Source organism: Temnothorax nylanderi, unplaced genomic scaffold (genome assembly GCF_030848795.1).
Source record: "Temnothorax nylanderi isolate EJ_2023f unplaced genomic scaffold, tnyl_v1.0 TNYL_tig0229_pilon, whole genome shotgun sequence".
Taxonomy (NCBI): Eukaryota; Metazoa; Arthropoda; class Insecta; order Hymenoptera; family Formicidae; genus Temnothorax; species Temnothorax nylanderi.
The window spans coordinates 249,692-277,556 of NW_027249291.1; the positions used below are offsets into that span (position 1 = coordinate 249,692).

General features: G+C 32.4%; 2 protein-coding genes and 1 long non-coding RNA gene across 3 annotated transcripts in view; 1 reads left to right on the plus strand and 2 right to left on the minus strand.

The window, feature by feature from the left end:
- The window catches only part of Rhogef2 (Rho guanine nucleotide exchange factor 2), a 249,483-nt gene extending 243,457 nt beyond the window's left edge, over nt 1–6,026 (minus strand). The window contains exons 1-2 of the mRNA XM_071717917.1: nt 5,358–6,026; nt 932–1,147 (exon numbers count right to left, since the gene is read on the minus strand). Of these exons, the coding sequence (XP_071574018.1) occupies nt 932–1,103 (172 nt within the window). The 5' untranslated portion in view covers nt 1,104–1,147; nt 5,358–6,026. The remainder of the gene's footprint in view (nt 1–931; nt 1,148–5,357) is intronic.
- A 6,778-nt stretch (nt 6,027–12,804) lies between these two features.
- Nucleotides 12,805–14,340, minus strand: LOC139779528 (uncharacterized). Its single transcript, XR_011719916.1, has 4 exons — nt 14,178–14,340; nt 14,065–14,095; nt 13,341–13,440; nt 12,805–13,209 (listed from the first exon to the last, which is right to left on the minus strand). It is a non-coding gene; the product is annotated as an uncharacterized lncRNA (long non-coding RNA).
- Nucleotides 14,341–21,938: 7,598 nt separating this feature from the next.
- Nucleotides 21,939–27,433, plus strand: Fdx1 (Ferredoxin 1). Its single transcript, XM_071717920.1, has 4 exons — nt 21,939–22,167; nt 23,484–23,535; nt 24,276–24,523; nt 27,235–27,433. The coding sequence occupies exons 1-4, from the start codon at nt 22,059–22,061 to the stop codon at nt 27,336–27,338; spliced, it is 513 nt and encodes a 170-aa protein (XP_071574021.1). The 5' UTR covers nt 21,939–22,058; the 3' UTR covers nt 27,339–27,433.
- Nucleotides 27,434–27,865: the final 432 nt, after the last annotated feature.

Consider the following 27,865-nt stretch of genomic DNA (forward strand, 5'->3'; position numbering starts at 1 on the left):
ATTATGTCAATGACATTTTTTTTACACATCTTATGCGTTTTTAAGTATTATTTAATATCTATATACATAAAATATTACTAATATATGTAACATTTTGTCGTTTCTTACAATTTGTTTAAGGTAAAATTCACATCCAAAAGTTTTTTGCTGACAATCATAAAATTTGCAAAATGTGCAAATATATTTATTTGTAGTGCCAAATATCATATTAACTAGCATTATTTAAGTCCTTTACATGATACGAGCACATATGGTGCATGTCTTAACTCACAAAAGCATATAGAATTTTACCCAATTCTAAATTAAAGTAATTTTTGTCTGGGATTGTATAGCCAGATCATCCTTAAGCGTGTCCTGGTAAAAAAATCTTTATATAAATATATGTAATTATATATTTAAAAAATTATATATTTTCTTTGTATAATCTCTGTCCATATACATAGGAAAAATAATGATAATTTAAAATAATTATAAAAATAACTTTTGCATTGTTTTTTTTTTTACAAAAATATAAACTTGTGATTAGATTATACAATATCCTATATATAATCATATGTAATTTTATTTTATATGTGATCATTATACTCATATATAACTATATCTGGATATTTTTTCTCATTTCGTCAAATTTTACTTTTTGGAAAAAAACAACGCAATATTTTATTTTTCCAAATTATTTTCTAATTCTTCTTATTTTTTCTCTTCATACAAACAGAAATTGTACAAGGGAAAGAAAACATAAACATTTTTTATGTATAATTATACACATTTGTTTTTTACTTTTAATTTAAAATAAAATTATATATAAAAAATTTTGTACAGGAACGCATTGTCTCTTGAAGGAGAATTTTTGTGATTTCAAAACAATTCTACGGCCTACCAAAAACTAATTGTGCAAATATTAATGCAAACATGGAACTTTTATGCAGACCTTCTTTTACGGACTGAACGTAGACTGGATTGTCACCAGAAACTTTCATTCCAAACCCAGCGTCATCCTTGTATACAACCAGAGTGGCGATGGGCGCTGGTTCGATGGCTCCACCACTGATGGTGCCTGCACCAGCCCCGACCCTGTGTCGTACTGCTGCCGTTCCATTCATCCCTCCTTCGAGCTCCACCCCGCCTCACCTCTGTTGCTACCGACCTGCCATAATTCTCTCTTTTATAGTATAAGGTTTTTCAAAACTCTCCAAAGCACATTTGACGAAGTGAGGTTTATTCCAAATAAAATTCTTAATAATACGGTTATATATGCATATTTTCATACAAAATACATGATTAAATTGAAAAAAATAATTTTACGAGATTCTCTTAAAAATCTTTCTCTATCATTTATTGTCATTCCTCTCATGCAACATATAATATGTATATAAAAATACGTTCTTACACATACATGTGAGTTGAGTTAAAAAAAAATAATATAAATTAGAAATACAATTCTGGCATGCTGTGAATACTTTGAACTTATATATACATATATGTATATGTATATAAACATAACATTTTAAGAAATTTGTTTGAATTCACTCTATTCATCAAAATATGCAGGAATGGAGTTTTTGAAAATTATAAAATTTAAATTTATTTTTGGAGCACTCCGTATAAAGCAGACTTTCAATAAATATAAAGTAACTTAGGCAACTTAGAAATATTATTTTAGGCAAAAATGTGTAATACGATCGTAGATCATGTTCTAAATCTAAATGAATAATCAATCCATTGATTGAGTTCCTGTTATTAAAAAAGACTAAGAAAATTAATCTTAACCCTTAAATGCCACACCTCTCAAGAATCTCGTAAATGACACATGGGGTCTAAAAGACCCCAGCATGAAAAATGTCTCCTTACTTATTGATTTTTTGATATTTAGTTATGAAAATTATTTTCAATGTTGTTCAAGGCTTAGATAAGAGAATAAAATGCTTATATTGTTAAAATTTCAATTTCAACATAGTATAAAAAATTAAGATCGCCAACAGTTAAAATATTGGCTCCAAAATCAAAAAAATAAAAAATAATAAATAAATAAATATGAGCTCCATTTTTGGCGGGAACATTTGAAAATATATCATTCTAAAGGGTCTGGGGTCCGCTGGACCCCGGGTGGCATTTAAGGGTTAAATTATAATAGTAATATATCCTTGCCACTACATTAATATTTTCAGATAAAACTTTTTCAATAACTGATTTATTTATTAATTTTACTTATTTGAAAACAACTGTATAAAATACAGAACCTGAAGTAATAATAAATATGCAAGCTTAAGTTATGAAATGCTAAATTATCTTTAAAAAGATAAAATTAAAAATAAAAAAATATATAGAATATTCCTTATATTCCTAAAATGAGTCTGATACATTAAAGAAGCATATTTTCTCATGTGAATAATGATCCAATTCTTACATTCAATATCTCTAATTGTTTGAATTGTTTTTTTTAAACAGATAGTATGCAATGGTATAATAAACCAAATATCGGCAATAACTTATTTACAATATAGTAATTAATTTGTTGATATCAAAAGCATAACTAAAAATATATTTCAACCTACAAATATATTTTGAGATAAATAATGTTATTCTGTTTTATTTCTTTTTCTTACAAATTATTTAATATAAAACTTATAAACTTTTTATAAATTTATAAATAAATTTGATTTTTTTTATGTATGAAAACTAACTAGGATAAAGTAAAGATTTTTACACTCACGGACAATTCTTATTTAAAAATAATCTCTCCAATAAACTGTTGTACTTTATAAACTTTGTTATAAAATATATTCTGTATCTTTCTGAATACATACAATAACTGGAAAGATAAATAAAAACTTGTAAGTACATTAAATAAAGTAAAATCTCATTCATATGACAATCAATAATCTATGTAATCAGGAACAATCTAAATAACAAGAAATTTAAAAAAAAAACTTTGTAAAATGTATATATTTTAGGAATTTTTTAGTACTTCAAAAATTTTAAGAAAAGATACAATACTTCTTGACCTTGAGACAGAGTCTAATAGTAGATGTAGCACATTGCAGGTATTGTACTTGAATATAAGTCAATTTTATTCATTACTACATTGTATTAATCACAAGGATATTATTTTGTGTAATTTTATTTAAAAATCAATATATTTATAATATTACGCAAAGCGTCTTTTTGATCAATAAAATTTGGCCAGTTGGGTCGATCAGCATACTTTGATTAATTTTTAATTATTCACTGGCGAATCAAATTCTTAAGTTTTATATTTATAATATATCATAGCATTAAAGTAAAGATATAAAAAAGATTGTACATTGAAATTTAAGAGAAAATATACTTTTTTATTGCTTTAAATAATAAATAATATTTAGTAATTATTTATTATTATAATTATTATTTATTACCCACTTATTTACCATCCATACATACATACGCACGTACACACGCACGTACACGCACGCATATAATTGATATTCTTTGAAATTTTGAGATTATGTTTGCTAAATTAGAATAGTAAGTACACAAGTCTGCTAGTAAAAGTACCTATTGTCTTGTCTCTTAACACTTTTACTAGGAAAGTCATATAAGTACATAAAAAAACAGATGTCTTAACAGTATTTTAGTTAACAGTCAATCTAATTGAAAATAATCTTGTTAATTCAATAATGATTTTAATGAAACAAATACATCACGCTCTTGTCTTAATAAAATGTTATTTGTTTCATAAATATTGTTATCAAATTAACAAGATTATTTTCAATAAGACTAATGCTAGTACATATTTTTTTCCATATATAAATTTACACTAGTAAATCTATACAGGGTCCCAAGTTTGTCCGTACAATCTTTAGTAGTATTCCAGTGAACATGTCTCGAATCAGGATATTAAACCTTTTAAAGACATCATATGTCCCGATTTCAGACATGCATGTTGTCTGGGATGTTCCACAAGCAGAAATAAGAAAGAAATGTTACATAAACATGGATCCCAAAATGCTTTATTAGAAAGTTATAGCAAAAGTTAAGGCCATTGCACGTAACAAAGTTTTAGTTTTAATCGTAAGGCCGTAAGAAAATAGACCAATCACACTCGATTATTCTTCAAGCGCGAGAAGAATAATCGACTGTGATTGGTCTATTTTCTTACGGCCTTACGATTGAAACTAAAACATTGTTACGTGCAATGGCCTTTATAATTTTATAGTGAAAAAACAATAACGGTCTTGCCAAAGATACGTAACACACTGTATACATAAGTAAGTGATACACAGTTTGATGATGTTTACCTTACCCACTTCTTCTAATTGTATTTACTATTTGAAATAATTAAAAATAATTATGAAAACTTGTATGAGTACTAGTAACGAGCAGTACCTTGTAAAATATTGTCCCAAAATGCTGCAAATTTTCACAAAGAATACGCAGATATTCATTTTGTATACATCAAGTACAAGGAATGCAGGTGGCTTCTGTTAGACAATATCAATGAATATTCCTTAATTGAAGAGTGCCATATCACACTCTTTACAAATATTTATTTGCAATTATGTTTGACAGGTTCAAATTCCTAGAGTGATAAGTTCAATATTAAATACTGACATGAGCTGGCAATACTTTAAAATGCAAACTTAAGTAAAATTGTTTCTGATACATTTCATACTTTTGCTACAACTTTCTAATAAAGCATTTGGGATCTGTGTTTATATAATATTTTTTTCTTATTTCTGCTCATAGAACATACTATTACAGTTTGTATGGAAAAATCTGGAACATCCTGTATAATTACTAATTTCATGTCTTTGCTGTAATATATATGTATAACAGATATAATGACAAACAATGCAAAAGTGACATCTTGTTCTACAAACCATATTAGAATAATTTTAAATTTGTGCTAAAAAATGATATCCTTGTGGCCTATAAGCTACAAACAAGATACAAGTGTCACATTGAAATGTGACACGTAGCATTCCTTCTTCATGAAAGATACATATATGCATAAGCTTAAAAATATATATAAATTCAAAAGAAAAAAGTTCTTGGAACATGTACAAAAATTGTATAATCAAGATTATACAGGAAATGTTCCAATATTTGTGTGTTCAATATAATAAGTATTCAGAAAATGCAAAAATATGAAAACTACACTGAACATTATTGCAGAAACAATAGAGTTCCAGAAATGAAAACATCTAGTTAGAGCAAAGAGAGATGTACAAATCTAGGTTTCCAAAAAATGACACAATTCATAAGTTAGCAATGGACAGGCAAAGTCAGCAAAACGTACAAATGCTGATGAACTACTAAATATATCTAAGCAACAAAGTTCAACTACAAAATAAACACACATGGTATAATGCAATTACCTTTCATTTAATCTTTACTTGATAGCAGCAAACACAGGCAAGTGAGTTCTTACGGGACGCGGGACGGGACGGGACGGGACGAGACGAGAGACGAAATGAGACGATATGAGGCGGGGCGAAACGAGATGGAACGAAATGAGATGAGACGGTCGAGACGGAACAAAACGGAACAGAACGGAACGGAACAGAACAGGACGAGACGAGACGAGAGTAACGAGGCGAGGCGAGGCGAAATAAGACGCGACGAGAGAAAACGAGGCGAGAAGATGAAAAAATCATATATGAAAAAACCAAGATATATCGATGCGCGCGCGAGATCGCTTCAGCGAGACAGCACGTTGCATGAGAGTGTTATATCACAGGATTGTCACAACAAAAAGACTTCATGAACATGGCTGGTGACGGGCAACTGTTCCGCTTCTCGCGCACAGCATCCCGACCACGGGACGTCTCAAGCGCGAGGCATCGCGGAGAATGACGGGTTTCGGGCACGGTCAGGCACGAATCGCGATGACACGCGAGCACGTAAACGCCACTGCACGGAAGACACCAAACGTAGCTTTTTTTTTACAAAATACGCATGAAACCAAAGAAAAATACACTACTAACAAATGACAGCCATATTGGTACAAGCAACGTCTAGACCACTGTCACGGCGTTATGTAGTAGGGTGAGCTCGCTGATCGTCTGAAGTACTCTGAAGCCTAAAGGCTATGGGAGCTTTCCAGCAAGCGACACAAGTCGACACAAGCATCGTTCTATCTTTCTTTTTTGGCAATGAGTAACAAAAAAACGATACTTGTGTCGATTTGTGTCGCTTGCTGGAAAGCTCCCAACAATACACAAAATGCATAGCGTAGCATAAGCATAGCACAAGACCGCTGGACCAATGAGCATCTTATGTAAATCAATATGGCGACTTTATGCTAGATGCTCATTGGTTTAGCGGTTTTATGCTATGCATATGCAGCCTATGCAATTTTGTGTGCGAGGCCATGGTGTTAGAAGACAGGTGTAACAGTTTCGAGGATGCGCAGTCGTCATTTTCTTTGACCAATCAGAACTTTATCCAAGATGCCAAAAGCAATATGGCTCCTTCAATATTATTGTGAAGTATATTATAGTTAAAGGTTATATTGTGTTTAGATATTAGATATTCTATTTTTGCGGAGAAGCTATGCCAACGTGCAGTCGTCGTCATTCACAGTCTTCCCGTTGACTTTTGTAATTTTCACTTCGTTTCAAGATACATAACCGACCTCCAGACGTACGCGGCGGTTTATTTTACCGAAAATGTACAAAATGTAAAATAAAAACATGGTCTGGAAAAATTGCATTCCTTTATTTATAATTGTTTTAATATAATATCCCACTCTCGGCATGTTATGTTGCTGAAATATTGAAATATTCGGAAATGGTGCAGAAATATTTCGTTAACATTTCATTTGTAACTATGCATCGGAAATATTTCAGAAATGTACCTGCATCATGTTTTTTATAATATTACATTAACAATATTTTTGAAATCTTTCAGAAAGTTGTTTACAATATTTGTAAGTTTCTGTAATATTGCAAAAAAATGTAGCAGATGCAATATTTCAGAAATATTTCTGAAACATTATAAAAGTAATATTACGTTTGCATTGCACGAATAATATTTCTATAACATATCAAACGCAACATTGCATTTAAAATATTTCTGAGAAATTTCTGAAAGATTGCGTAGGTAATAAAAAATTGAATTGCAGGCAGTGAATTTCTACAATATTGCAGAAGAAATATTGCAGATGTAATGGTTTAGAAACATTTCTGATACATGATAAAATTATTATTTACATTTACATTGCACGTGTTATATTTTTGAATGTTTCACATACAACATTGCAACTGTAATATTTCCGAAAAGTTGCTGACAGACTTTAGAACTTATATAAAATTAAATTTATTATTATATAATTATTGCATTTTATTGCATTTTTTCTCTTTTATTAAGAATTTTCTGATATTCCAAATTTTGTCATATGGCATTTTTAATATAAAATATTTATATTGTTATGCGATAGCTTTATGCTCATCAAAATAAGCAAGTATAAGAAAGAAAGAAGCGTCAGAGTCAAAGGATCACCACTACCCTGTTCAATCATCGATGTCAAGCAACAAGGTGCCGGTATACTACTTGGATGGGTGACCGGCTGAGAGACCGGACTTCGGACAAACGCGCGGCGGCTATACGCACATGGCTTAATATATTTTTTTTGTTCCGGTAACAAAATATTTCATTTTTCACATATCAACAAATAGTTTTTGCGTCAGTAACAAAATTTTGTTTGCTAATACAAAACATTTTTCTCAGTGTAAAATGTATTTGAAATATCTCTGAAGTGTTTCTGCAATATTTCGTAGATATATTTCAGAAATATTTCAATAATATTACCGAAATATTGCCGAAATCTTTCAGCAAAGTTGCATTTGAAATAATTGTGCCGATTGAAACATTGCAGAAATGTTGCAGAAACGGTCGTGAAATATTTCTGAAATATTGATGAAAGGTGTAATATTTCAAATGGAATTTTGCAGAAATGTTTCTGAAATATTACATGCCGAGTGGGAAACGTTGTGTGCTCTCATATGCTTTATTTTATAACCTCATTATGCAGGTTAAATGTTATCGATCATCTCAATAATTCTACTATTCTTATACTTCTTGCTTTTGCCATTATTTATTTATGATTTTCATACTACCGAGATTTTAATATTATTGTAAATTATTTTTTATTGTAAACGAAGAAATCCGCTCTCTCAGCCGGTCACCCATCCAAGTAGTATACCGGCGCCTTGTTGCTTGACATCGATGATCGAACAGGGTAGTGGTGATCCTCTGACTCTGACGCTTCTTTCTTTCTTATACTTGCTTATTTTGGTGAGCATAAAGTTATCGCATAACAATATTAACAATACAGATATACGAATAAATCTTTTTTGCCAGTCAGCGTCGAATATTATTTTATATTAAATATTATTAAATATTTTATATTTTATATTAAAAATGCCATATGACAAAATTTGGAATATCAGAAAATTCCTAATAAAAGAAACAAAATGCAATAAAATGCAATAATTATATAATAATAAATTTAATTTTTTATAAGTTCTAAAGTCTGTCAGCAACTTTTCGGAAATATTACAAATCCACTGTTGTATGTGAAACATTCAAAAATATAACGCGTGCAATGTAAACGTAATAATAGTTTATCATTTATTAGAGAAATGTTTCTGAACCATTACATCTGCAATATTTCTTCTGCAATATTGTAGAAATTCACTGCCTGCAATTCAATTTTTCATTACCTACGCAATCTTTCAGAAATTTTTCAGAAATATTTTAAATGCAATGTTGCGTTTGATATGTTACAGAAATATTATTCGTGCAATGCAAACGTAATATTACTTTTATAATGTTTCAGAAATATTTCTGAAATATTGCATCTGCTACATTTTTTTGCAATATTACAGAAACTTCCAAATATTGTAAACAACTTTCTGAAAGATTTCAGAAATATTGTTAATGCAATATTATAAAAAACATGATGCAGGTACATTTCTGAAATATTTCAGATGCATAGTTACAAATGAAATGTTAACGAAATATTTCTGCACCATTTCCGAATATTTCAATATTTCAACAACATAACATGCCGAGTGGGTTCCAATTAAATAAACCTGAACAAATATTTATTAACAAATTATGAACTATATGAAAATTATATTTCATAAGTTATTTATGAAGTAATCATAATTATCTATAGACTCTTCAAGGACACAAAACTCAAGTAGAAAGCTATCATCTGATGTCATTTTGACATTATAATAACCAATATATAATGACCAAATATTGATATTATGATGACATCAAACGACTAGAGTCCTATATATAGAGAGAAGCGCGATCTGTGCCGCCTTTTCTGATTGGTCGCCGGGATCCGCCATGTCGTTCCCAAGCATGAGATTCAAACTGTGGTCTAGCGGGAGATTTGCGGTGTTAAGTGAGCGATATGACAGAATCGGACAGAAGAATTTTACAAAAGAAGTAAGTATTGAAGTGTTTCCTACATTTGTTTTTGTGAGGAAACCTGACAAATAATATAAGATTTATTTCTTCTATCCTTTAATTAATATACTGTAAGTGTTTTGCATTAACGTTTGAAATTGAGAAAAATCGATTAGTGGTTAAACGTAATGTCAATTTGGCAAAATATCTTTGCCACTGCAGTTCATGAATATATTATACATGTCTGAATTCTGCAGATGGTACGTCGTTGTTGTGCCCCGAACTGCAAAAATCGGGATGGGCAAGGAATTACCCTCTTCTCTATCCCCAAGGAGAAAGACCGAAGAAAAATATGGATCGGAGTTATACGCCGCGTTCTATGTAATCCTAACTGGAATCCACACTCAAAGAGTTATCTGTGTGAGGTGGGTGGACATTTAAGGCCATTAACTATTATCGCCCTTTTTCAGACGTCTTATATGGCTTATGCATTTCTGATGTACAGACTCACTTTGACGGGAACCAGTGGGAGATGCCAAGGGTGGACGGTTCGCGAAAGTTGCGCATCTCGGCTATCCCAACTTCTTTCTACGAGAACAGTATTCCGAATAAAACTTCCCGCAGACCTTCTAAGCATCAGGCTTCACATTCGGACCACCTCTACTCCTCCACTCCTTTGTGTGACTCTAAGCAGAGGATAGGACGAGGTGACCACCCATATTCTGGTTTCAGACATAAAACTTTCCAAGATATCGGAAATGTCAGTATTACTTGTATGGATGAATGTATGGGTTCCTTAGCTGATCCATCGGATACCACTCCTATCATATGTGGTGACTCTGGTGTAGGTAATGACGAGAGTGCAGCGAGTTGTGGGGATATGCCCCTTACAAATAGCAATGAATGCTGTGATCATACATTGGCTGTGAATAGTGGTGGAAACTCGCCTCCTCCTGTTGCGCCATGTGAAAGTGTGGAATCAGAATCTCTTTTTCCTTGTGAGAGTCCGAGTGTGTCTAGCTTTGCAAGCGATGCAAACGCTGGTTGTGATGCTGGAAAGACTCTGAATGGTGTTCATGACAAACCTAATGCTGCAAGTGACATAGAAATGCTGAAAGAGAATATCCGCAGCAAAGAAGAAGCCTTTCAGAAGTTGCAGCAAAAATTGAATCTTCTACAGGCAGCCAACTCTAAGCTGTATATTAGATACGTGAATATGAAAAAACTTCAGAAGATTGCAAACAGGGATCTCAAAAGATGCCAAGAGAAGAATATAAATAGTCACATTGCTCTTCAGACTAGGTTGCGCAAGGATCAGATAAGGGGTTTAACTGGAAGAAGTACTCGAGGTATGAAGTGGAGCTCAGCATCTGTTCGTGAAGGTTTAATCTATAAGATGAAAATGGGGACTCGTGCATACAGTGACTTTGTTAAAGCTTATCCGATATTCCCATCTATACGCTCCTTGCAAAATGAAGTTAAGAACTGCAGATTTGATAGTGGTATTATAGATGAGGTATTTGACATGATGCAGTGTGAAGTCCCATGTATGCCAGACCCTGACAAGGACTGTATACTAGTTATGGATGAAATTGCGATTAAAGAAGGTGAGGTGTATGATACAAGACTGAAGAAAATAATTGGCAAATGCACTTTTCCTACCCATTCTGGGCTTGCTAGAAAAGCATTAGTGTTCATGCTTGCAGGTTGTTCCCTCCGCTGGAAATTTCCAGTTGCATATTACTTTACACGTAAAGTAGATGAAGAATTGCTTGAGGTGGAAAATGCAACAGGAAAAGCTATGCAATCAATAGTTCTGCAAATTCTGAAAAAGGCAGAAGGTATTGGGCTGAGGGTTTGCTGTGTTATAAGTGATATGGGTTCCGACAATAGAGGTATGTGGAAGGCATTTGGTGTAAAGTGTACCAGAAGCGAGGTCAAAGTCAACATACCACATCCTGAGAGGTCTGGAGATGAGCTGATATTCATGCCTGACCCAGTTCATGCCTTCAAAAATATTGCCACTATGCTGAACGCCAACAATGTTATCTCACTCCCCCTGGACATTGTTAATAGTGAAAATCTTGTAACGGATGAAGTAAACATTGCTCACCTTGATGATTTAATGGGCTACGAGAAGCAGTTTGAGCTCAAAATTGCCTTCAGACTGAAAGAGAAGAACCTTCACTGCACCAACAATTTTGCCAAAATGAAGACAAGTACGAGTAGAGCAGTGTTCTGCAGACGGACTGAAGTTGGTCTTACCCTTCTTTCTTTACATAAAGAAGAGGAAACTTACAGGACAACAGCATATTGGGTCGGGTTGGTCAACCGTTGGTTTGATTTAATGACAAACCGTGGAAAGAAGTTGGCCGGCCCTTAACTTAAAGAACCATGAGGCATACCAGGCAGCTTTAGATCACATCAGGAGAACTGCATATGTGTTTCAACACATAAAAGTCGGTGAGTTGGGTAGATGGAAGCCCGTCCAAGCTGCTGTTGTGATGGCAAGTACAGCAATACTTCTGCTTCAAGATTACTTCTTAAAGAAACGGGGCTACATTTTTCTTTTGACTGGGAGATTCACTCAAGATTGCCTTGAGAATCTCTTCTCACTTTTGAGATTCCGCCTCCCAACTCCAAATGCCCTGAACTTAAAAGATAATCTTAAGGTTATAACTCTTACTCAACTGTGTCAGCAAATAAAAAATTCTAACTATGACTTTGATTTGTCAGAGGAAGAGGAAGAACGAGAGAAAAGATTTTTTAGCTTTCTCTAAAAAAATGGCTGCTACAAGACTCTCTACCCAGGAAGTCAATGGGCTCATGGAGGTTTCAAGTATTCACGTCCCTTTGCTGTCTGATGAACACATGCATCTTATTGATGATTGGGAATGGCCTGTTATATATGATGTGGCTGGCACGGTCATTCACAGCATAAAAAAAATGAATATGACGGTTTGTGATGCTTGCTTTCAGTCTGTCCTGTGGGAGGGTGATGGTTGCCATCCTCATGGTCATGTTGTTGAGCTCCGGAAGTACACTGAGAATGCCCTGTATTCTGTATCTGACGAATGTTTCCGTGCTATAATGAAGGCTGAATTATCATTTAGAGAAACAAGAAATCTCCTCATTAATGTGGAAAATTATGATATAGCCAAATTTATGGCTGAACAACTGCAGTATGTGTGGGAGGGCACCAACATTCCCTCATGCCATGATATCACAAAGAAAATTCTGTATCGATTCTACACTATGCGTTTGAAAATGTGCACTTTGAAGGAGAATGCTGATCGAGCTGCTCTAGTTAAAGAGTATTGTTTCAGCAGTAAGACAATGGCCATGCATGCGGCTGTGCAATAAGTTGGCTCCTCTGCCTGCCAAACTGCAATGAATAAGTTATTTTTATGAGTTATTTTTTATTTTATAAGTTAATTTTATGTATATCTGTATGACTGAACACATGTTGAACGTTTTTTTACTTGTTTTTGTGTCTCATTCAAATGTATTTATGTATTTTCTTAGTTGGTTGGATGCTTTTAGTTGAAAGGCATACTTTACTCTAGTACAAAGTTTGATTTCTATTGGCTGTATACTGTATATTAATATATTAAACGTGGTAACGATTATAATCGTTACCACGATTATAATCATTGCCGGTGTAGTTCAATTAAATTCTCAATTGTGTTAATTATTGACTGGCGAAGTAAATGTTACTTATTCGATATGTAATTCATTTTCCTAATCGCTAATATCTGTTTCTTGTTTCTTATATTTTTGATTCTGCAAATTCTTTGGCAGCTTCTGAAACAAAATCAATCATAGAAGAATATTATAAATAAAGAAGTAAGTATATTATAAATAAAGAATATTATAAATGAATTGAGAGAGACCAGCATCCATTTTCCTAAACAAGTATTTGTCTTGCGACTTACCTGATGGACACGTCTTAAGAGGACAATATTGGTAACTGCTTTTCCTTGCCTTTTCTTTACTGGCTTTATAACGCTCAAGGAACTCTTTGGTAGCTTAATTCTGAAACAAAATCAGCCTCTGTCACATCGCAATACCGCATCAGCGTCCATTCGATAGAAAAATCCTGTCAGTTTACATATTGCTTGTTTCGGAGCTGAGTTCATAACGTGATTTATTTATTAATTCAATAATTCATTTATTTATTTTATCATTAAATATTAATTAATTTATGTATTAATAATTTAATGATAGAATAAATAAATAAATTATTGAATTAATAAATAAATCACGTTATGAACTCAGCTCCCGAGCAAGCAATCTGTAAACTGATATGATTTTTTAGTGAATTAATTAATTAATTAATTAATCAAATTAGAATCAAAGCCATACGGTCCAAGGTTAGATCTTTGATAGCTTTATATTAATTTCTGTGTGAAACACAGCTATCGTTGGAACATTAATTAATTATTACTAAATGAATTATTAAATTAATAAATAAATCACGTTATGAACTCAGCTCCCGAACAACCAATCTGTAAACTGATATGATTTTTGAATGAATAAATAAATTAATTAATTAATTTTTAATTAATTAATGATTTAATTAATTATTTAATTCATTCATTCATTCGTTCATAAATAGTATTGTGCCAGCGACAATATTACTTGCACCGATAGACTTACCAATATATTTGGAATCTGTATTTCCTGCATTCTGCAAAAGCACAAACAGTATTATATGATTGAAATAAATTAAAAATATATCTTGTCACTTTGCATATTTATTTCAAACTTACGTCGTGTCAAAATATGTGCGCCAAAAGACAGCTGGGGACAGCGTTGCCGTTTCTCGATTAGTCACGATGCACGAATAGTTAGAAAGTTGCACGCGTTTTGAATGCGTTCCAAAATGCATCAACTTTAGTGGACCAGGCATTAATGACGTTAAGTGTACATTCAAAGCGCATTATACGCGCATTGGCGCTCCTTGGGCGCATAGACCGCATAAACGCATCAGACGCATCAACTGCCTCAAGTCGAAATAGAAGCAGTCTATGCGCTGGGAGGAGTGCTATACTGGCCCTATACTGTGCCCTTTGCACAGTATAGGGCACAGTATATACAGTAGCGCAACTCTCCCGATTTCAGCGTGGATGAAAATGAACTGCACATGCGCGTGTGAGGTATGTAACCAATCAGAGCACTGATATTCTGTCTCACTTCTGCTCACTTCCTCTCTGTATTTTCGCTCTCTGTCAGCACCGTTGAGATGCTCCATGCAGGACATTTAAATGGCCGTTCAGTAGAAAGTGGCGGCAACGGACATCTGATGTGATCTGATGCGAGAAATAATAACCCAGATAACAATGCCTGATGATCAGATTTCATCACGTCATGATCTTCTGATATTGATCGAAATGTGATGTATGTCTTGTGATCATATTGTGATGATACACATCATGAGTACAAGTTAACATGTATATGAGGAAATATATGAGCTCAGATATTGACGTTACTTAGCCAACTCATGATAATCACATGCTGACCCTGGTGGAAATAATTTTACAACAATTACCGCGAGCGCTAGTACCACACGCTGCCGCGACGCGGCTATACCACGCGTCACTTTCTCGTAATCAAAAACCATCACGCGCTAGTATAAGAGGCGAGCTTGTGAGAAGCCTAATTACAATGTTCTTTGCTGCAGATCAGCTTAAGTGATACCTCTGGTATCACATAGTGCAGAGGTCTGCGAAGCAATTTTTGATAAATTGTTGGATACGTCTTACTTATTTATTTACATGTTTTTAAATAATTTTATTAAGTATGAAATATTTAAAATTGTTGTCATTTCTTGAGCTTTATATGCACACAATATGCAGTATTTCATTGAACATTTATGTGTTCATTATGTCACTATTTTGTAAACTTTTATAAATTTCATAACATGTCTGCATTCTGAGCAACATATGAGCCCGCATCTGTGTCTATTCTTGCCATCATGTTTTTAATAAACGTGAGTACAATATGTACTCAGAACGAACACATTTTGCTATCTGGGAAAGTGATAAAGTGGTGAAGTGATAAGTCCTCAGTGAATAGTGTACAGGTGTTTAGTAAACGGTGCAAGAAAACCGAGAACAAATTATTTTCTTTACGGAGAATAGTTAATCTGTACAAAAATTGTACAGATTCTCGATTCTCTTATATAAAGGAAAAGCACTTTGGTCTTAGCTTTGTTGCAGGTATTTGTGAAGAAATCAAGCGCGTGGTGTGTTGTTCGGGAATGCAATAAAAATATTGTAGAAAAACGACATTTTTTTCGGTTTCCAAAGGAACATGAAAGGTATATGATTTTATTTATTAATTATTATTTTTTAAAACAAGTATAAATTTACATATTATAAAATACTATTTTTGTATTTCTAAATGTATGTATATTATTATGTGCATGCATATGTATATATTATTGAAATATTTCTTTACATTTACAAATTTGAATAATATTTACAGATGGTTGCAATGGATACGTGCTTGTGAAAGATTAGATTTGGAAGCAATGGGTGCAGAATATGGCCATCGCAATTACCGATTGTGCCACTTACATTTTGAAGAAAAGTGGTACAAGATAAGTAAGAGTAGAGCTCATCTTCAACCAGATGCTGTACCAACAATATTTTTTGGAAGAAAGTAAGCCCATATACACATCTTATAATGTATAATCTTTTCTTTTTATATTCAATAGTATATTGTATATTAAACAATATCAAACAATATTTTTATAATATACACATTAATTAATGATATTGCATATAATTTATAGCAATGCATGTATTACAACATCAGCAAATGAAAAGATGGATGAAGAGCTACCTGAAGAAGAAAATATTTATATTTTACAACAAGAGGAAACAAATAGGTACTTAAATATCTGAAAATGTATTTATCTTTCTATTATAGATAGTATTTTGTTCTTATAATTAACTTTTTTTATACATTTTGTTCTTATAATTAACTTTTTTAGACATTTTTTATTTTGCAATGAAAAGTAATATTACACTAAAATGATATGTTTCAGTGACTTACAGTCGAAATCATTCCCGCCTACAGAGCAGATGCCAAAATGTGATAAAGATGTCCATATTGCTAAGCCGTACGTATTTGTATTTACATTATATACATACATATGTATTTTTATAATATTATTTCTTTTATACAGTTTTTTATAATCAGTCTGTAGATTTTGATTTAAACTTACAACTTATTACATTCCATTTTATGTTTCTTTTCTTTTAAAAATTGCATTCTGCATTTAATATAACAAGATATAAATAATATTACGTGAGAGTAATTGTATTTATAAACATTTGTCTTATTTTAACATGTCTGCATATACATATAAGGAATATATGTATATATAAGATAATTTTAAATAAATAAGGTTATCAATACCATCTCTATTTAATTATAATATTCAAATATAAGTTTTTCAAGATTTTATAATAAATATTTGGTTTATTTTATTTTTATATTTTTTCGTTATTGACATTTCTAAAATTGTAATTAATACTTCAACTTTCTTTCTAGAGTTTTACTATCTGTTTTTTTGCTATAATATATGTATATATTATGTATAGGAGCACGTCCAGCAGCACACGCTCAATAAGAAGAGAAAAAAGTCCGCGGAAGAAAAAATTGCAACAACGCATTGTACGATTACAAGGGAGAGTAAAAACACTGGACGAAAGAAACAGACGGCTTCAGAAGAAAGTGAAGATTTTAACTATAAGGAAGAAGAAATCAGAAAAAGAGAAGCTTAAGGACCATGAGTTTCTACGTCAATTAGGCTGTAAGTTTTTTTCTCCAACTTTCGCACGATTGTTATCTGCCCAAATTGATGCGAAAATTAAAAGCAAACGTGGAAGACGGTATAGTTCCGAATTTAAACAATTCGCTTTAGGTATATACTTATTCTAAGTCCGCGATGTTATAAAGAACTTCAAAAAGAATTAGCATTACCTGCCATACGCAGTCTACACAAGTTTACACAAACGTGGCAAATTAAACCCGGTATAAATGGTAAAATTTTTGATGTGTTAGCTGTAAAGTTAAATTCATTGCCACTATTAGAACGTCATTGCATTTTGTGCATAGATGAAATGAGTCTACAAGCTCATTTATTTTACAATGTTTCACAAGATGAAATAATTGGTTTTCAAGATACCGGTAATGATCAGAAAGAACCGTTACCTGCAAAAAGTGTTTTAGTTATTATGGCACGTAGCATTGCAGGTAATTGGAAACTTCCCCTTTGCTTTTGTTTTGTCGAGAATGCATGTAAATCTAATGTATTGAAACCTATTCTATTTGATGTTATACGTAAATTACAACATTGCGGTGCTACTGTGCATGCTTTAATTTCGGACATGGGATCTAACTTTACACAACTATCCCGAGAATTAGGTATTTCTGTACAAAATTCAATCTTTTTAGTTGACGAACATGAGGTACTATATATATATTCGATACTCCGCATTTAATGAAAAGAACTCGTGATAATTTGTTGAAACATAATATACAATTTGGAAATAACAAAGTTGCTTCATGGGATTATATTATTGAATTTTATAACAGAGACAGTAAACAGTGGATAAAATTGGTCCCAAAGTTAACTAAAAAGCATATCGAGCCAAATAATTTAGATAAAATGAGAGTATCATACGCTGTTCAAGTTCTCAGTAATCGTATGTGTGCAGGCATGTGCACTTACTTGTCCTTGGGCCTTCTTCCAAGCGCAGCAGTTGGAACAATAGATTATATCGACCATTTTGATAAATTATTCGATATTTTAAATTCTTCCAGTTTAAATAGTCCAAAGGAATATCGGCAAGTATTTACAGGAAGCGAAAAACAAATTAAATTTTTAGAAGAAATGTTATGTTTGTTAAAAACTATTAATGTAATTAATGAGAAAGGATCTCGTGTAAAAGTTAATTGCTTCGAATGTTGGCAAATAACTATTAATAGCATGATGCAACTTTGGGAAAAATTAAAATGTCATAATTTTCCACATATTCGGACACGAAGAATCAATCAAGATTGTTTAGAAAATTTCTTTGGCTGTGTTAGACAACAAGGCGGTAATTCTGTAAATCCGACACCGATACAATTTAGTCGTGCCTTTAAAAAATTATTTAGTATGAAGATGTTACAACATTCAGATGCGCAAAATTGTGCTGCAGATACTGATCGCATGTTAAGTTTAGTTGGTGTGTCATGTTCGAATCCGTCTACTTCCTCAGAATTTATTCCATCTACGGCACGTGTAATTTTAGATATTCCCAATCACGATTATCATAACATGGAACTACCAGAAGAAAATGCCTTTAAATATGTTTGCGGATATTTAATAAAAAAATGTACAGAAATGCATACGTGTGAAGCGTGTACAGATTATGTAAATGAAAATATGACTGTCTTAGATGATACTGCTTTGTATTGTTCTTTCCGAGCTTACAATACAGAGGAAAATCCTTTTGGAAAATTAAATTTACCAAGTAATAATTTTTATGCTTATATACATCAATTAGAGGAAATATTTGTGAAAACGGTTGAAAGTAATTGCTTTAAAAAAAACATTGGTATCTATTTATTTCAACTTGCACAGAATGTAACTTTTGAAGCGCCGTGTCCACATTTCCCAACAATTTATTTAATAAAATTATTTTTCCGTATGCGCATTTATTATACTTTAAAACAACATAATAAGGCATGTAAACGTATTGGTAAAAGAAACAGAAAAATGTTGAATATTTTACATTTATAAGTCTTTTCTTTCATATATAATATATATTGCTTTCTTTATTTCACTTCACACACACACACACACACACACACACACACACACACACACACACACACACACACACACACACACACACACACACACACACACGCACACGCACACGCACACGCACACGCACACGCACACGCACACGCACACGCACACGCACACACACACACACACACACACACACACACATATATATATATAGACAGTTTTGTTTTTATATACCATTACTAATTTATATTTCTTAAGTGTATGACTGATTGTGACATTGTATTTGCGAGCATATACTTTCACGTGTTTATGTTATAACAGTTTATGGTCATGGTAATAACAACTTATAATTTTCTTAATCTTCATTTTCTGTTTGCATGCTATGTTTATAATAAATAGATTTCATAGTTACATACAGTGTTATAAGTATTAAATATTAAAGTTTTAACTGTAAATATTAAGTTACCCAGGTAGCAAGACTCGTCATTTTGACGTCAATTGACGTCAAAAGTCTGTCATTTTGACGTCTTTTGACGTCATTTGACGTCAAAATGACGAGTGCTTGCTACCTGGGTTACTTTCTTTACCACTCTTTCTTTGGTTCGTACTGAGGTGGATCGAGTAACTGAAGTACGGACTAATGATAGAGTTGGACACAAGAAATTAATAAATATATTTTAGGTATAGGAATATTAGGAGTCAAGACATTTTGTTATGTTTTACACAAATTGCATATTTTTATTATTGTATACTTTTAACTTTAGTATGACGTTCTTTTATTTTCATGTATTAATATTTTTCAATAAAATTTCTATTTTATATATGTATGCTTGGAACTGACTTTGTTAACTTACATTAATATATTAATATGTGTTTTCTATCTGGCCGCATTAGCCCCGATGAGGCTAGGTGCCATTATAAAGGAAGAAGAAGATTTACTATGTATTTGGTTGGTGTAAGCTATCTATGATTCTCTTTTAGCTACTTTTTTTCACTATTTGCATATTGTACTTGTTTTATATATTTTGTGAAATTGTACACTAGAATAAAATTTTTTCAAAGAAACATTACCTCAATATACTATTTGCATTTCTATACACACTATCTTTTACTTAAACTATATTTAACATTCTTTTTACATCTTATGCACTTTTTATTATTTTTTATTTTGTTTTACTATTCTTTAATTTGCATGATATTTACATATATATTATTGTATTATTTATATAATTAAGTTTTTGTATGTTTTGTTTATTTTTTTATTATTTCATAATTTTTATATTTTTTTTCTTTTTTTTACAGAATATTGCCAACACGAGTCATCAACTTATTTACATACTTTTTATCCGCTTTTTAAAAAGACATGTAACAGATTTAACTTTTATTAGTTCTTTCATTTCGTTTACTTTGTCATTGCAATTATCATTGCAGAAATCATGTAACTTGACAGTTTTATACATTTGTCACATATACATATACCTAGATATATTACATATACATAATTGTCATTGTGAATAAAAAGAATTAGATAAAATTAAGTTACAAGTTGTATTATATAATTTTCTTAATATTTCCTTGATATTTCCTTTTGTGACCGTTTAAATATTGATAGCATAAATAATTTATTGATTTGTGTTATACAACTCGTGTATAACACGAAGAAGTAATATGGCACATTTGTACAATTGCTATACAAATTATTAAAATTTATCTGTATTTTGTATATACCTATATATATGTATAATTAAAAAATATATAGTGCCAATAAATAAATATATAGCGCGCGTCTAGTTGTACATCATGTTTTATTTCTATCTCAAATGTAACCCTTGTTGTTTATGCATGCGTTTCTGCGCGTTATAACGCACGTCAAACATGCGTCTCCATACATTATCCCAATCAAAACGCGCGCGTCTGACACGCAACGATAAATTAGAAAGAGAGAGAGACTTATAACAGTGAGAGGAAGTGAGACAGATTATCGGTGCTCTGATTGGTTACATACCTCGCACGCGCATGTGCAGTTCATTTTCATCCACGCTAACATCAAAAGTGCCGACAGAGAGTTGCGCTACTGTATATACTGTGTATACTGTATATACTGTGCCCTTTGACAGGCTTAAGGGCCCGGACACACACTTTTTCGTAACAGTAACAGTAGGATTTCGACCAATCGCGTTGCTCGATTCGGGAACGTACGTTTCCGAATCGAGTAACGCGATTGGTCGAAATCCTACTGTTACTGTTACGAAAAAGTGTGTGTGGCCAGCTTAAAGCTGGCTTATTTCAAGACCGTCTTAAGTAATGTCTTAAGACGCTAATATGGCTCTGTGATTGGCTTATGACATCTTAAGGTAGTACTTAAGATGGTCTTAAATATAAGAATCGACTGTGAATACCAGCCATAGGCCCGTATTCATAGTCGGATCTTATTTTAAGACTGTCTTAAGTAATGTCTTAAGATGCTAATACGGCTCTGTGATTGGTTCATAATATCTTAAGATCATACTTAAGACGGTCTTAAATATAAGATCCGACTAGAATACCGGCCATAGAGGTGCCGACTGCCGAGTGGCATATCCCCTCCATTTGAGTAGTTCGGACACGAACCATAGCACGGACACGAACCATGTGTGTACCGTTACCGAGCGTAACGACGTAGTTGACATCCACTTTCTCAGACGGCGCGTCAGTATACGTCCGCTGGAAGCTGCAACGGAACGATCCGGATGGCCGCTCTCAGCAGCTCTCAGGTTTCTCTCTGGTGCTACCTTGGTGTCTTGATGTGTATTTCAATCTTCTCCAAATATTTTATATAAAATATATTGTATTAAGAATGACGTTTGTACTACGACCACTATATCTATTCTGTATGAAACAAAGAAAGTGTGCACCAGTGAACCACTTGATAAAGCTATCTAATCACAAAATTCATACATCTAGAGGTTGGTATACACTTTCTATCTGTAATTAAAAAGAAAAAATTAATTTATTAATTTAATTGCCATTGCTACTGCGATAGCCAAATCTGTCGAAAAGAGATTTTGTAGAAATCTGCCTTTGTTACAAATTTTGTCAGCGATGCCAGCAGAAGTGTAATGGCTCGTCTACAATAGTCGCAACAGTATGCAGTAAGATGTAAGCAGTAAGCTGTTGACTAATGGGATTTTTACAATTCAAGAATAATCGACTGTGGTTGGTCAATAGCTTACTGCTCACGTCTTATTGCATACTTTTACGGCTATTGTAGACGAGCCGTAAGATCTACCCAGATAGCAACGTGTCTGCATTGTTGTTGGCATGTTGCCGACAACATAATATGTGTTGCTATCAGAATTGTGGCAACTGAGTCCGCATTTGTCGGAAAGTTGATGCTTTCACGATATAACAATTTTGTATAGCAACTTGCCGGCAACTTATGCTGCGGTCTAAAATCGCCTGATTCAAAATTCGAGCTGTTGCTGTCATGTTGCTGTAATAATTCATAGGATCACACAATGCTGTCATATTGTTAGCAACGCGAAATAAATTTGATGCTGCTCTCTTGCGGACAAATTGCTGGCAATACATATATCCAATGTTGCCTGTGTGTTGCTTCAAATATTAAATTACTCGAAATCAATTGAAGCAAATGTACGGCAAGTTGCCAGCATCATAAGCAATCACAGGTTTGCGCAATTTTGCTCAAACATGCTTTGCTATCTGGGTAATGGAATATTGTGGCAAATTAGTGAGAGAAGCTGAAAGTCTGCCGTTTCATAACTATTTCAGTCAAATATTCTATTACAATTCCATTTACAAATCAGGATTGATGTGTAGCTTTGTGTGAACATGAATGATTAGTAATGGAAGAGACTTGAATTCAGTCTTGACCCTCATTCTGTATATATTCCAATAAAGGAATGAGAGATTTTAAAGAAAAGACTGAGGATCAAGAAAGAATATTAGAAACTTAAAAGTACTATAACAAGAGACTGTTCCATTCAAAAGGCCCTTTTTATTCTATTCAAATGATTATGAAGCAGCAAAATCTGCTTGGTTTCTGCTGTCAATCTGTTGCTTTCAGATATCAGCAAATTCTGCTAGCAAAATACAAGCTAAATTCAAATACTAATGCAGATGCCAATCTGACAAAATCTCTGATCAAATCTACCGTAAATTTATTAGTGTACCACTGATATTTCTTTTACCAGATGCTATATTATACATATAAGCTGATACTAATGAATAAATAGAACTTTAATATACATATTTTTTGCAGTTATATTTCATGGCGAGTATGAAATACAGGATCCTAAAACAGAGGCTGATATGTAGGTAAAATAACTGTATTCTTTCTTCATGTAAGATTTGCAAAATGGATAAATTTTTTAACCCTTTGAGGCCATATGGGGTGGCGGCCACCCCAACAAAAATTCATGGCCCGATATTTTTAAGCTAGGCTTTATAATCAGTGTCCCTCCACCCAGGATCCTTAGTTGGGTTCCTCTCAGTGTAGCCCTGGTGTATATTTCTTATCGCGACCAAAAATTACAATATTTTTGTTCATCGAGCACATTTCGGGTTTTGTACTATATATATTTTTGAACAACACCTTTAAGATGTTTCATGAATTTTTACGTCTCATAGTTGGAATTATGAGACTTTGAATCCGTCTGGGGTGGCGATCACCCCAGTGTGGCCGGGGCGTATTAAAAAAAGAGGTGTGGCCTCGGAGGGTTAAATTAATTTTTTACACCACAAAATTGATAACTTATGTTGAAACTTTGAAATCAGCATAAAACGAAACTTTTTTTTTAAGAAATTACATAAATTTACTTGAAATTGTTTATAGTAATAAAACAATTTTGTACGTGCAATAAATATAATAATCTCTTGCTTTTGCTTGTGAGAATTTTATAATGTTAAATTCGACGAATTTTCTTGTTATCAATTCTATTACATACCATTAATAACATAATATATTATATTATATTATTATGTTAGGGTAATTATGTTAGGTTTATAATTCTAAGTCCGTCAATGCAAATTACCTTACTGGTTATCTTTCCAGAGTTAATGTCACTTTTATTGACAAAACAGGCAAGAAAGTTAAAGTAAAAGGAAAAGTAGGAGATAACATACTTTATCTAGCTCATAGATATGAAATCGACATTGAAGGAGCGTGCGAAGCTAGTCTAGCATGTACAACTTGTCATGTATATGTACACCATGATTACATGGACAAGCTTCCAGTTCCTACTGAAACGGAAGAAGATCTTTTGGATTTAGCACCTTTTTTGAAGGAAAATTCTAGGCTAGGTATATCCAACTTTATTATAAAAAAAAAAACAATGGCATTACTAAAATAAAAATGTATAATATGATTACTAAGAGCGAAAAATCTTTGCTTATTTTGGCTATCCGGGCCTAGTCATCAATCATATATAAATTTTGTAGGTAAAAAAAATAATAAACTGGTACATCCGCTGCTTCATGCTCCCTCCGCCCAGGACAGATTTCATTGGTATCGTTGTATGAACGTCACTGACTGTGTCACTGATTCCGAAATGAATACACGATGTTTTCACACTTGCAATTAACTGATTTTTTATTTTATAGTTGAACATGACTCCCAGAATTCTAGTTTTTGTTTTTATTCCTGCCTAAAGATTTCTTTTTGTGTCTATGCTACCTTCTTGTAATAATAGTGATAACAAATAAATATTGATTTTTCGGTAATTTTTTGACACAGTTCTTGGCTGAGTTCTTGGTTTTATATTTGGTTAAGTTACGCAGGCAAAAAGAATTGGAATCAGTGACACAGTCAGTGATGTCCATACAACGATACCAATAAAGTCTGTCCTGGGCGGAGGGAGCATGAAGCGGTGGATGTACCAGTTTATTATTATTTTTTTAAATATACAGGACCTTCTAAGCATAGCAATGACATATTTGTCATCTTGGGCAGTTCTGATGATGAGCCATTGAACGAATAAAATGACATCATTAGGAGGTCAAAACTGCTTCCGGCGGGGGTTTGAGGATCTAAAATTATTTTTTCTTTAATACTACCATTATTACCTACAAAATTTATATATGATTGATGACTAGGTCCGGATAGCCCAAAATTTCTTATAAAAATAGGCGATGTTTTTGATTAAATCTTAGCTAATCTAAGAACTTAACCCTTCACCTGTATACGTTTTTTTTTATCTTTATAGTGCATTTGTGGATCTGTCGCGTCTGACGTTATTTTCCCTACCTTAAAGTATTTTTAAGAATCTGAAAAAATTCACAAAACATCTATACATTGTAGTTGACGATTCGATAGTCATTTTGATAAATATCGTTTATTTAATATTTTATTTTTAATGAACTTTTAATAAGAGTAAAGGAAAGAGATGGATTTCTTTAAAAATTTGTAATTTTTTTCTACGCAGTATAAAAAAAATCCTTTTGATGTTTTTTACTTCAGAGGTAAGTGTTCAAGAAAAAAATAGTGCAGATTGATATTTTCAAAAAAGTTGAATTATTCAGGATGGTCAAAACGGTACTTTTTAGGTAGGAAAAATCGTTGATAAATGAAAAATTAAATATAATAATTATATATAATATGAATATATAAAATGAAAAATTATATATAATATAGCATTTATGACATTTTTTAATAATTTATTACTTTATGTCATATAATAATATGTAGAATACGTTGAAAAAAATTGGTCCGCCAAGCTTTGGCCGCCGTCCGAAATTCAATTTTTTGAGAATAACTAAACTAGAGAAGCAACTATTTGTCAAAATCTTTTAAAGGGACATTGTTTTGACCAAAAACAACATTTATCATGAATAACTGCAACATTTTTACTTACAGATAAAGACTATGTACGCGTGTATACCTGGGTCTGAGACGTCTGTGCGAAATTTGACTTGCTTGGCATTCAGCGATATGTTTATCTTTCGAAGCGGCTTTGGATCCTTGGATTCCTTTCCCCCACCTACTTTTTTTAGAAGGGGGAGTTAGACAGGCAGGCTTGTCGGTTCTCAAGTTACAAGCAGATGTTGTTTTGGCACGGACGTCGTAGACCCATGTATACAGGTAGAGGGTTAAATTATAATAATGTAAGATTTTTAGAATAATTTTCAAATTAAGTTTTGTTTTTATATTCAAATTGTTCCTAGTAAATTGATTCAAAATTATTATAAAACTTTTTTCACAATAACCATTTTTTTTTAGAATAACAGATAGGGCATGTAAAAATAACACAATGTTTATAGCTGTCTCGCCTTAATAATGCCGAGTTAATATTGACCTTGAAGACGACACTATGTGTGACATTCTAATAAATCTTGTCAATGTGTCTGGATTCTTTATATATGACTACGTTTACACGGCCCGATTTACGCCGAAGTTATAACATCGATGTTATAACTTCGGCGTAAATCGGGCCGTGTAAACGTAGTCTATAATTGTACTATTTATATATTTTTGACGTACTAAAATAAGACATCGTAACTAGATTAAAAATAATTCATTATTTTTAGTCTAGATTTCATTTTTTACATTATTTGCAATTCAGTTAAATAAATAGGGGTGTTATGGATCTCTCACTGTCTAAATGTTTTTAAACCATTACTAATTATTATCTTTGTAGTCTTGTTCGCACTTCCTCTTTTAATGAAAATGAAAACATAGTATTATAAAATTTATTCATTACTAAAGGTAACAATCAACATTGATTACTACTAAACGCAGTCTTTTAAAACATTTTTGTCACGCACTAACTGCCATTTGGCTTGGAAATACCGTTTATATGTTACTCTGAACGGACAAAAACCTCTGCTTTTGAACTAACGATAATATGAAAACAAGCAACTTAGTTAAGCAATTTATTTTATACATATATGCACATATAAAAAACGATTTTTTGTTTGTGACATTATAGCCCAACATAATTGTAAGGAGTAAAAAAAACTTTAACATATATATACTCCACAAATACGAATAAATCTTGTTTATGTTTTCTTTCTAGGTTGTCAAATAATTTTGAAGAAGGAATTAGATGGCATAGAGCTAGAGTTACCTAAGGCGACTAGAAATTTTTATGTTGATGGACATACCCCCACTCCGCATTAGAAATTTTTTTTTATTGAACCAAATTAAACATGTAAATATTTATAATATCGTTTATTCGTAAACGTATTTTATAATAAATAGCATTACTGAAAATATGTATGCATGTGATAAGCGTTTTTAATGGTGAAAAGTAATTTTTCTGATCTCTCGAAAATTCCCAGATAGCCAAATCTGTTCGAACAAATAATGCCAAATACTTGCTACAAATTTTGGTTTCAGAAATGGTACAAATTTGCATCAAAATTTGTTTTATCAAATGTTGTCGACAAACTGCTAGCAAATACGTATCAAAACATGCGTACACAATTGACGCCAAATTGATACCAAATATCGAGCAAAGCTTAGTAGTACCTGATAACAAATTGGCATCAAATTGCCGCTAAAATTAGTTGACAAAACCTAACACCAAATTAATGCCAAATATTGAGCAAATTTTGGTGACAAAGCTTGAGAACAAATTGACGCCAAATACCGAGCAAAGCTTAGCAACTACCTGATAACAAATTGGCACCAAATTGCTGTTAAAG

Excerpts from the sequence above, each read along its gene's own strand:
- Fdx1 (XM_071717920.1), top strand. The coding sequence starts at position 22,059 with ATGACGTTTGTACTACGACCACTATATCTATTCTGTATGAAACAAAGA. Across the intron at positions 22,168-23,483 it reads CAAAATTCATACATCTAGAG|TTATATTTCATGGCGAGTAT; the intron begins GTTGGTATACAC and ends TATTTTTTGCAG. Across the intron at positions 23,536-24,275 it reads CCTAAAACAGAGGCTGATAT|AGTTAATGTCACTTTTATTG; the intron begins GTAGGTAAAATA and ends TTATCTTTCCAG.